Below are 11,079 nucleotides of genomic sequence, written 5' to 3' on the forward strand. Positions count from 1 at the left end.
GCTACGGAGAAATGTTAGCCTCTGTTGCCAGCATATTTAGGCTCCGCTTCATTCTGTGTAGGCCAGTAAGGCAGCTTGCAGGCTACTTTTCAGTTGAGCTAATCACACTTCAGACTTTCACTAGATAAATTAGTCCAAGTCAGTTAAACTGTAAAACTGTAAAACTGTAAAAGTCACCTTTACACATGCTTGGTTTTAACCTGTTAATTCAGTCTTATATTTAGAAACCTGAGAGAAGAACCCAAACTTAATGCCAAAATCATGTTCCGCATCGGCTTGTTCCAATAACAACTCACTACATGATGCTAACACTATGCTAACATGATGCTAGGTCTGCTTGGGCTCCTGGACAGGCGTTTATCTATGTGTATTACATTTCATTAAATGGAAAATCTCCACTAGAATTTCAAATGCAGCTTGGTGAGTTTGAACAGTGCCCACATAACACAAGTTTGTAAAGACAGAGACTTAAACACCGGGTCTGACGCTGTGTAAGAGGCTAAAAACAACCAAAACTAACCCTCACTGGGTTCGGTACAGCTACAACAGCCCGGCCATGAATCCCTCCATTCATGTTAATGTTCAGTTTTTCAGAGGTGTTTAGTAATTTCGAGGTTGCACTTGTGTTGCTTTAGAACTGTATTTCGTTATGCTGAAAAGTGTTCTCAATATTTCATCTCCTCTTACAGGATCAGCTGTGCTGTGCCGCCTTTGCAGTTTGAGGAGTTTCACCGTTGGACCACAAGATGGCGCCACACGCCCAGAGTGCCTCCGCCGTGTGATTGATAGGACTTCAGATACAGATGAGTCATTATTTTTAAATAACTGCACACGACACGATGACTGTTGAGCAAAGTAGTTACAGAAAAGACTGCAATGAGATACAGAAAACAGGTTGCATCACTTTCTCTGTTGGGGAGCACTTTGTCAGCTCATAAATATTGTGTTAATGACCAGTTTAGCTCATGAAATTTACACACGCGTCCTCCCCTAAACTGTGCGTGCGTATCTGCGTGCGCGCGCGCGCGCGTGTGTGTTTGGCCCAGCATCTCTCCGTTGTCTGACTTTATTTCATGCACTTATGATTCATGATACCTTAAATTACACGTTATATTATTGTCCACTGCACTGCCAAGATTTTAAGGGAATCAAGATGAGAGAGAGGGGCATTGTGTGAAAACAACCTCATCTCTTTGAAGCTTTTTCAACCTCTCCCAATGGAAAACACGCTCGGGGTTTTATCACTCTCTCAATCATGCAAACGGGCTTCAAGGTTTTGTTGTTTTTTTTTTTTCACTGAGATAAGAAAACATTTCAACTGAAGTAGCCCACAACAGCTTCATATAACCCCAGTTTCTGACCTGCGCGGATGTAGGTTCATTTATCCAGAATGATCCAGTGAGATCCCCCAGGCCTGTTTAGTTCCTGCCAAATGATATTATTACGCCAAGTCCTTGGTGGCTCCTCGCTCTCCCACTTATTCTTCTGCGATACAAAGCAAATAAGATCTCCACAATGGCCGTTATTGTTAGATTGCAGATTTGTTATCGTTAAAATGTGTGCGTAATGTGTCTTCTGAGTAAAGAAAAGGAATTGTTGATTTGAACGTTTCCACATTTCGCCTTCTCATATAAAAGAAAGCACTTCAGGCTGATCCCTAAATTTAATGTGACATATCTTTTATGACGAGGGTTCTTACAAAAAAAGTAGAAGTCATATCTGTAAGTTTAACACTGGTAACATTCAGTAGGATACCAACAATTTGATGCATTATCAGCTCTGAGAATGTCTTCCATCATCGGCCCCGGAGCCGTTTGTCCCCTGAAATGACTCCAACACGTGGCTTTCCGAGTTCTGTTGTCAGATGATGTTGGAAATGTACAGTTTTAGATCCATACCTTCAGCTTTTGTAGTGATTTGACACTCCTGCTCTCGCCTTACTGAAACCACACAACGCGCACGGGCCTGTTTCCAATCTGAAGACATGCGTGATGAATTTGGGAAATCATCTGCAGCTTTGCTGGTACCGTATAGCCCACCCAGTCCGGACCCAGTCCCCCTGTGCCCCGAGGTATCAATACGATTAGAGGCAGGAAATGTGGGAATCCCCAACAAAGGGCTCCATCATTAAACACAAACAACCAGAGGCCTCCCAACAATACCAAAAGCGCCCCCCCCTCCTGACTTCTCTTTTATGTCTGAGCAAGTGAAAATCTATTACTTTCATCCCAATATTACCATTCTGCTTCCAGTTGGCCATTATTAAAGAAGATAATCCGGCGGGGCTATTGCGGAGTTTGATAGGTTTGCGCGTTAATGGAGAACAGCATTGGGTTTCTGACGCACAAATCTCAGGTTATACAGCCAGCACATCAAGTGTTGTTTCTTCCCGGTTTCACACATGGTGACATTCATCAGTATTTCTCTCAGGGAAAGGAAAGTCCGAGCGCACCCTCTGCGAGTTTACACAAGAGACACGCTGTCCAGTCGGCTTATCCGGGGGAGTCCCGCACGGAGGCAATAAATTATAATTTTCGCAGCAGTACAAAATCAGTCATTGCAGTTTTATCCCCTGTTTTACGTCTGAAAACATGTAATTGTGCATCAAGTGTGTGTGTAAAGAGCAGCTGCAGAAGCCTTCGAGGGGGATTAAGACTTAAGTCCCTGCCTCACGTAGAGAGGATGGTGATCTGATGTCCCCAAAGTGTCTTCTTTGCCTGTAGGGGAGATTAAAATATGTAGGTGTTATGGTCCTTTAATATCACTTTCCATCACCTCTGCACATTTAGAGGACAGTTTTCTCTTTGTCGCGTTATAAAGTTTCCCCCGTCTTGTTTTTGGGTCGATAACAAATAAAAAGTGAATTGGACTCGCCGCAAAATTTAGAGTTTCTGTTCATGTTTTAATTTAAGATTCATCTGCTTTTAATGGCCGACGTAAAAAAAAAAAGATTCATTTTCGTACAATAAAAAAATAATGTTAAAAACTTATAGTTCAGAAGCAGCCTGAACGTGTTTTGTGGCCTGTCGTAAAGCATCACCTCGCCCTTTATTCTACTTTAATTTCTTTTGTTTAAACAATTAAACATTTTTGACGCAACTCTGAAATGAACATTCTGAATTTAAAAAAAGTTGTCTCCTCTCTAAAAATAGCCTTCCTCTGATTTCCTGCTCATAAGGATGTGTTCACTGAATGGGTCTGTAATGTCCGCGTCGACTTGGCACTGATGCGCTGATGATGAGAGTAGCACTGGGAGGCTGGTACAGGCCTTCTTGGTACCCTGTGGGTCGTTTTCATTGGTCAGGATCCTCTTCCTCGTGCCTCAACGTGACATCACATCCACCCGACCCACTGGAAAGCAACGGAGATTACAGATGATGCTGGACATCTCAGGAGGACGCACACGCTTTTACGCTTTACGCAAAATCGCTCGCCCACCGCTCTTTTTGCGCTTCCAGGCACCAAAATAAAGGATATCAGCGCTGATGCGTTGCGGTTTGGAGAGACTGCTTCTTGAACAGCTGAAGGAGGACTGCGCTCGGAGTTTCACCCTTTTTTTGTGAATGGAGATGAGTCGTGCGTAAAAAATCTGGTCATCGCATTTCAGAGAGGAGCTGTCACTCTACCACCTGTTGGCAGGTGGTGTTGGCTTTAGCCGAGGACATCTACTATGACATTGGGTTTGGAAATCATGGAGGATATTGTTATCGACGTAGTAGGAGAAGGACTCAAAGACAGCGGAGAGGAGCAACTCTTACCTTCGGATGAGTCGCGGAGCGAACAGGACGGGAGCACCGAGACGTCCAGCAGCCAGAGTAAAGAACGGGACGGTGTCAGTCAGGCTAAAACCAAAGGTCCAGCTTCAGTGAAGCCTCCATACTCTTACATCGCACTGATAACGATGGCGATACTGCAGAGTCCAAAGAAACGGCTCACCCTCAGCGAGATCTGTGACTTTATCAGCCACCGCTTCGCGTATTACCGGGAGAAGTTCCCCGCCTGGCAGAACTCAATCAGACACAATCTGTCGCTTAATGACTGCTTTGTGAAGATGCCCAGAGAGCCCGGAAACCCCGGGAAGGGCAACTACTGGACGCTGGATCCCAACTCCTCGGACATGTTTGAGAACGGGAGTTTTCTGCGGAGGAGGAAGCGCTTCAAGCGGCAGCATTTTCGCTTCGATCCTCTCAAGGAGCAGCACCTGGAGCCCAGCGGGCTGCACGGCTTCCCGCACGGCGCTTACGGCCTCGGGGCGGCGGCTCTGCAGCTGCCCAGTCTGGAGATTTATCCCTACCTCCATCACCACGCGCCCTCGCCCTGCGGCCCCGCCACCATCCCGCCTGTCAGCAGCATCCTGCCGGCTCTCTCCAGCTTCTTCTCCCGCAGCGCCCTCACAGCCAAGGCTTTCCTCCAGGCGCAGCCCGGCATCGAAGCCTTCTCCCCGGCACAGTGTACTGCTTACTCCTCTCCTTTGACGTCCAGTGTTGCCTACGCGTCCCCTGCGCTCTTCCACCCCACGGCGTCCCCGCACTTCCTCAGTTTACACCAGGAGTATCAGAAATTACAGACTCAGCGTGGCACCGTGGACCTGGTCAAACACATCAACACTGCTAACAACGAATAATCAGTAAACAGGACTTTGAGCTCGTGTTTTCTCAGGTAACAGAGACGTTTTAAGCAGAAGCTCACAGTTTCTCCAGCGCTGGAAATGTGATGAATCTGCTTTAAAAGAATGTTGTAGATATGTTCAAAACTCCCCCCTCCCTCTCCCCCCCATGGCTAAAATCTTTTTTTTTTTTTTTTTTTTTTTTTTTTTTAAGCTGACGCCTTTTTAATTTTGATCATGAATTATCATCTTTGGCTGAAATATTTAAAGACGAATTTCCTCTTCTTTTTTTTGGAAAGAAATAAAATTGAATATTTAAACATTGCGTTCAGTTGTATTTTGTGCAGCTTCATGTCACAATCTGAAACTACGAATTATTTTTTCTTTGTTTTTATGTCATGTTTTAACTTTGCTCTTAAATCCAGTCAGTGGATTTTGTCTGCTGTATGCGCTGATTTAACACGAGGCCCTCATTCGTAATAGTGACAGTAAAATAAAACGCTCTTTATTTCAATGTTGGATTAAACGTTGGATTGCTTTACAATCGAGGAACTGAATTGAAAAAGAATGGAGAATAATTTGGCAATTAAAAAAAAAAATAAGCTGCAGGTCTCACTTCTGCATCAAATAATCCATAAATCAGACAACAACAAACAGGCCTGTTGCGATCATGAAAAATACACGTTTGTCGTTACTTTCTGTGCAGACAAGAATGTGAGTAATTAACAACCACTGCGATGCTCTGTTAGTAATTGATTATATTGAAATATTAAAAGAACAATGCCAAAGCCAATCTTGTAAAATAATATTAATTAAAAAAAAAAAAACGCTAAAACACCATGTTGGATAATAAAGTCAGTAATATAATGCACAGGCCTATCGTGTGTGTGTGTGTGTGTGTGTGTGTGTGTGTGCACATCGTTTTCATGGATAAAAGGTTAGAAATATACATGCCTGTAATTGCCTGATTTCACAGGGCCACACACACACACACACACACACACACACACACACACACCCCACCAAATCTGTACAGCACATTTTCATGTCAAATGACTTCTCATCTGTTCAATCACAAACAGGCTTTATGGCCGCTTACCTCCCAAATGTTCCTACAAATGAGCCTTTTTTTAAACATAATTTATCACTTATTATTAGCTTTTATGAGCCTGTTATGGAGGACGTTACGTTAAACGTGTGGGTTCTAATTATATCTTATTTAGGTGCATTAAAAACATCCTAAAAATCGTATTTGAGTAATGAAATTGAAAAGGGTAACATTAAATAATATGTAGCTACATGAAATAGGTTTTATTATTTTATGATAAATTGCATATTTTTTTCCAAGATGTAATACAACAGTACAGTTTAATAATAGTGAAAAAGTGTGCTTGTTGCTTAGAGATTATCAATACTCGCTGGACACTAACTGTCTGACTTATAGCTAATTATTTTCTTCGTCTTTGTCCTTGAACAGGCTGCTGTATAAATGTTCTGGTGAATCAGTGGCAGCACGATTAAATCAAACCATAGTCCATAATCTAAACCTAAAACAAATTTTCTTTTTTGTGTGTGTTCAGGCACACATACTTAACCTGCGAATACACACACATCATAAATCCACATATATACATATATATGTGCGTCTATGTGTGTATGATCACTAAATCGTGTCCCAAAAACTTCCCGCCCATTTCTCTACGCTACTAATTGAGATTATCTGATTTATTTTTCCTTTCCTTTTCATTTATGTCGACGGAGGGCCGCTTTACAGCGAGAGTGACAGTAGTAAAATAATTCTAGGTTTCAGAGCATGGAAGTATTTATTTAATTCTATTCTGAGTCTGGTTTAGATGGATTACCATGCTAAAGTTCTTGGACAGAGCTGATGGATCACACCACACGCTTAGTCCTTTAGCAGGCTTTGGCACCCAGTGAGGCGCTGAGACAAATCAAAAAACTGTTACCTGATGGTGAGCTGTTAGATGCCCACTCCTGGAAGAAGAGCACACATTCTCATTGATTCTCCTTTTTCTTTGCTCCATTCAGAAAATTTCACAATGAGCCCATTTATGTTTCTTCAGTCTGTTTTGAGGTTTTCTCCCTATTTTTTTTTTTTTTTTTGGTCATAACCAGAAGTCTAATATTTGTACTGCTAATCTTAAACAGTGCGGCGAGAGCTGCGGTTAAACTGATCCGACATGAGATCCATATCGTACACCACAGCACTTCTGCTATTAGAACTTATCTGATCGGCGAGAAAAATATACAGCTGAACATATTTTTTTCTTTTACTTGCAGGGTTTCGCTCGTCCTGATTAGATCGTCAAACTAAAAATAAAGATGCAGTATAGAGAGGGTGTAACTCATGAAAAGTGGGAACAGTCTCCTTGTGTGTGCCTGTGCGTGTGATCTGTCCACACACACACACACACACACACACACACAGGATGTTTCATTTTAGTGCAGTTTGATGTGGCTGACCATCATGCTCAGGTATGAGTAAAACACAACAAGGTTAATTATCTTTAAGAGGCACCAGAAGATGAAATCTTTGTCATTATAATCAGATTGTTCTGCTGGTGGGAAACCAACAGAGGAGAAACTGAAGCAGACAAACAGTCTCAGGCCAGGGAGGGGGAGTCAGGGCCGCTGTTGAGAAGTCAGTGCACCTGATAAAATAAGCAAGTCGGACACCCCAGGCTGATGTGTGTGTGTGTGTGAGTGTGTGTGAAGCCGTGACTGCACATCAGTTTTCCATCCTGAAGGAGGTAAAAGTTGCCAGTGCACTGCTTCAAGTCTTTTTACTTTCCTTTTTCCTTTGTGCGTCATTGACTGTGACATGGCTTATTAAATCCTCACTTGTACTACAAGTAAAGGCTTCTTTTTAAATGATTAGCACTGCGATTTTCCCATTTTCAGCCATACTTTTTTCCAATGCATCTTTTGAGAGTCGCCTCCAAGTTAAATTGGAATTTGAGGAGAATGTGTTTTAAATTGAATATGTCACCACAGAGAACAGTACTCTGTGTCACATTAAGGTGATTCATCACATAAGTGGACATGATGAATGGACTTTTATGTGACAGCATGTCAGTGATGTGTGCCATGTTACGTCGCTGGGGTGTTTCTGCTCAGTTCCATGTGGATTATCAGTTCTGAGTTATCACAAGTCATAACTGCCTTCTGATGTGGAGGTCGTTTCTCTGGGAAAAGTGAGTCGATTGAGTCAGAGCTCCATTCAGGCCTAACAGCGCCGTTGTGCCATGCTTTCATTCTCCACGTACAAACGCCAAGCCAAACAGGCAAGATAAACTCATTCGTCGAGCACCCCTCCTCGCTGCCTTCGCTCGTTGTGCTTCCATGGCAGATACTCAAAGTGAAAGTGGTGCATTCTGGGATAACCCCTGCAATTTCAGTCTGGACAGGAAAAACAATGCTCCCATGTTGTTGCAGACAGTTTGAAATGCATAATTTGGAATAACTTCACTTCAAATATTTTTCATGTGTTATGGCTTGTTATTTTTTTATTCATATGACTTTGAACTGCCTGCACACTGAAAATCTCTGGGTCAATACAGCACCAACACAGTACTGCGTGTTGTGTTACTGTGTTTTACTTTCTTGTGTAGTGTAAACTATGTGTACTAGATTAACTTCATCCAGTGTACATGAGTAGAAAATCCCAAGTTATTTTTGAATATCATTGTTGTTTTATTGGTTCAAAAAAAAAAAAATCCTGTCTGTGGTGGTTTTCCACTCGTAGAACCTGGATACATTTTAACACCAGAGTTAGAGTTATTTTAATGTGAGTGTTGGGTCATTCGCCCAAACCACAATATGGTTGCACTTTGTTATGATCTGCTATAATTTAGCTCTTTTAAAATGTGCATGTTATGATTTGTGACTGATTGTTAATATGTGCATCTTCTGAGTTTAACTGAAAACCTGATATCCAGAAATTGATTTGTGTTTGCTTTAGTATTTCAGGGCGGCCATTTGTGCAGCTATAGCATCAGAATTGGGTGAATATAAAGGCTTAGGTGTTGTGGTTTTTCAGTTATCATTAGTAAATCTCGCACCTTTCTGCTGAGGCAGAACACGGCTGAGGTTTTCTCTCCTCTCACTTTAATGGCTGACTTCCACAGGCCTCACTCACTCCTTGGCGTTTGCTTTTCCTGGCAGGGCCAATCCCCGCTGCCCTGCTTCAGGGAGTTATTCAATTATAAATCTTCCACCCTTCTTTTGCTGCTCCCCCTTCCTCTGTTTTCCCTCTCTCACCGGTCTATGTGTTACCCTGCCAAGCCCAGTAAAACACGGTGCTCCGTTGGTGCACCCCTCTCCAGTCTCGTGCCCAAGAATTTATTATGCTCAGGGTGGTGAAGCGAAGTGCGGTGTGTTTTTGGAAAAGGGACCCCCCCTCAAGCCTCAGTGCCAACAGATGACAGTGACATATAGCAGGAAAGCCACCCAGAAGGAGAATGATCTCACACCTCAGCCACGCGCTCAGAGGGAGTGGGAGAAAACAGAGAGAGCGAGAGAGGGGAGAGATCTGCAGCTGGGGGCAGAGGGGACAATAAAATCAAGATGAAAAGAGGCAAGGATGGAGAAATGAAAAGGTGGAAAGAAAAAAGACAAACACCAGCAACTGAGAGAAATAAAAAATCTAGCAAATGATCCAGTGATGCTGCAAGAGAAGTGAACCCAAAATATGTCGGAGACTTCTTCAAATACTTTAGGTTACGTGTTGAACTTGAACATTGTGTTCTAATAGTTTCTAAATAAACCAAACTATGTTAAACCTCTTAGATATTCTGCTCTTACCCTCAGACCGTGGCTTTGCTTCTGCCAGCCAAGTTCTGGTGGAAATGCACTGCTCCTTCAGGCATCTTAAGAAAATCCGCAGTTGCATTCAAGATTTTATAGCAGATAGATCCTCCTCTTTACGACATCTGCTTCTCAAAAAAGCCTGTGAAACAGCCAATCAGCTTTGCACTGGGTGGCACTTGCTCTTGACCGCCCCCTCCCTCCTCTTCTTCTTGCTCTTTCAGTCTTCCTGGTGCCCTACTGTTCCCCAGCTGGTGACCTCATGCCCTCACCGTGCCCATGAAGCTTGGCTCTACCGCCAAATCCCCTCTCCAGGATTTTGCATCCCACCGCACGCAGGTAGAAAGCCTCCAACCACCAAGAGAAATGCTCACCCTTTATGGACCTCAGATCAAAGGGAGCGGCGGTGTGATGTCACCCACGGCAGACCCAAAACCACTTATTGCACTAAATGAGAGCCATTAGCCATACAAACAAAGACTTAAAACTCTGTGTCATTTAATCAAAAGGGGAGCAGGAAGCACAATTAACATCTGGGCCAAGATGTGTCAGAGAGGGGTCAGGCTTTAACCGTGCAGGCTCTTATTACAGTTGTACAGTCTGGGGTCTGGCGGTCGGTGTACAGCCTAATGAGAGTCAGTAACCCCAACCTGGCTGCAGCCCGCCTGCATCGACTGATCCCAGAGGAAGACAAAGTGGTCTGCCTTCCACACCAGGCATCTCCATGAAGAGCAGGGGACGTCTGAAAGCCAGCCAGGTCGTAGCTGGAAACCTCCCTTACTGCTTCTCTCTCTCTCTCTCCCCCCCCCCATTCACTCTATACCTCACTACCTCCCCCCCATTACATTTGGGTTTTCTCCCCTCAATAACGTCTGCAGTGGCATATTACAACTTGGAAATGGATTTTAAAAGGGAGTAGAGGAGGGTGCCAGAATGGGAAAAACATGGATTGGCTCAATGGAAGCAGATTAAGTGGGCATGCCAAACCTCACGCTTTGTAAGAAACAAGAAAAAGACTCTTTTTACATTAATGCTCAGAGTTAAGGACCAACCGCATAGCAGGGGGAGATCAAAAATCCAACCATCTTCGAATGACAGAATGAATATTTCAGCTGGCGAATTGTCACCTCACACGAATCCTTTCCCATTCGGTGTCACCAGAGTGAATAACACTGTCAGTGTCAGAGGACAGGCCTGCCTTTTTATCAATGCTGCAGGTCTCTGTGTGCTCAGGGAACTGTAAAGCCAATTCATAGGCCTGCAAACATCCTGTAACAGCAACATAAATCCACTAATTCAGGCCTTTGTGTTTGGTAATGGATGTTGTGCCGTACTATGTAGATGCGATATGATAGGATTGATTGCTCTGAAGATCTCTGAGGCTGCTTTCTAGCACCGCCCTGCCACCCAAACTGTCGGCCAACGAGCTGTTCATCCCATGTTGCCTCTGTTGGTGGTCCCTGGTGTAAGCTATATTTTCCCCTCAATTCTCTCTCCCTCTCTCTCTCTCTTTTTTATAGCTAACACAAAATTGTTCCTAATTCGCTGCTGCTAGAGGGGGGTAATTTGCGGCTTTTGGCTGAGTGTCGCAAGCCCCAAATTTGAAAAAGCTGCTGAGTTGAAGGCGTTCTGTGAAAGGCGGTAGG

The 11,079-nt window shown here is 43.6% G+C and overlaps 1 protein-coding gene across 1 annotated transcript; it reads left to right on the plus strand.

The window, feature by feature from the left end:
• Nucleotides 1-2,949: 2,949 nt before the first annotated feature.
• Nucleotides 2,950-5,458, plus strand: foxd7 (forkhead box D7). Its single transcript, XM_046416514.1, has one exon. The coding sequence runs from the start codon at nt 3,671-3,673 to the stop codon at nt 4,622-4,624; it is 954 nt and encodes a 317-aa protein (XP_046272470.1). The 5' UTR covers nt 2,950-3,670; the 3' UTR covers nt 4,625-5,458.
• The last annotated feature ends 5,621 nt before the right edge of the window (nt 5,459-11,079 follow it).

This window comes from Scatophagus argus, chromosome 16 (genome assembly GCF_020382885.2).
Source record: "Scatophagus argus isolate fScaArg1 chromosome 16, fScaArg1.pri, whole genome shotgun sequence".
Lineage (NCBI taxonomy): Eukaryota > Metazoa > Chordata > Actinopteri > Scatophagidae > Scatophagus > Scatophagus argus.

Excerpts from the sequence above, each read along its gene's own strand:
- foxd7 (XM_046416514.1), top strand. The coding sequence starts at position 3,671 with ATGACATTGGGTTTGGAAATCATGGAGGATATTGTTATCGACGTAGTA.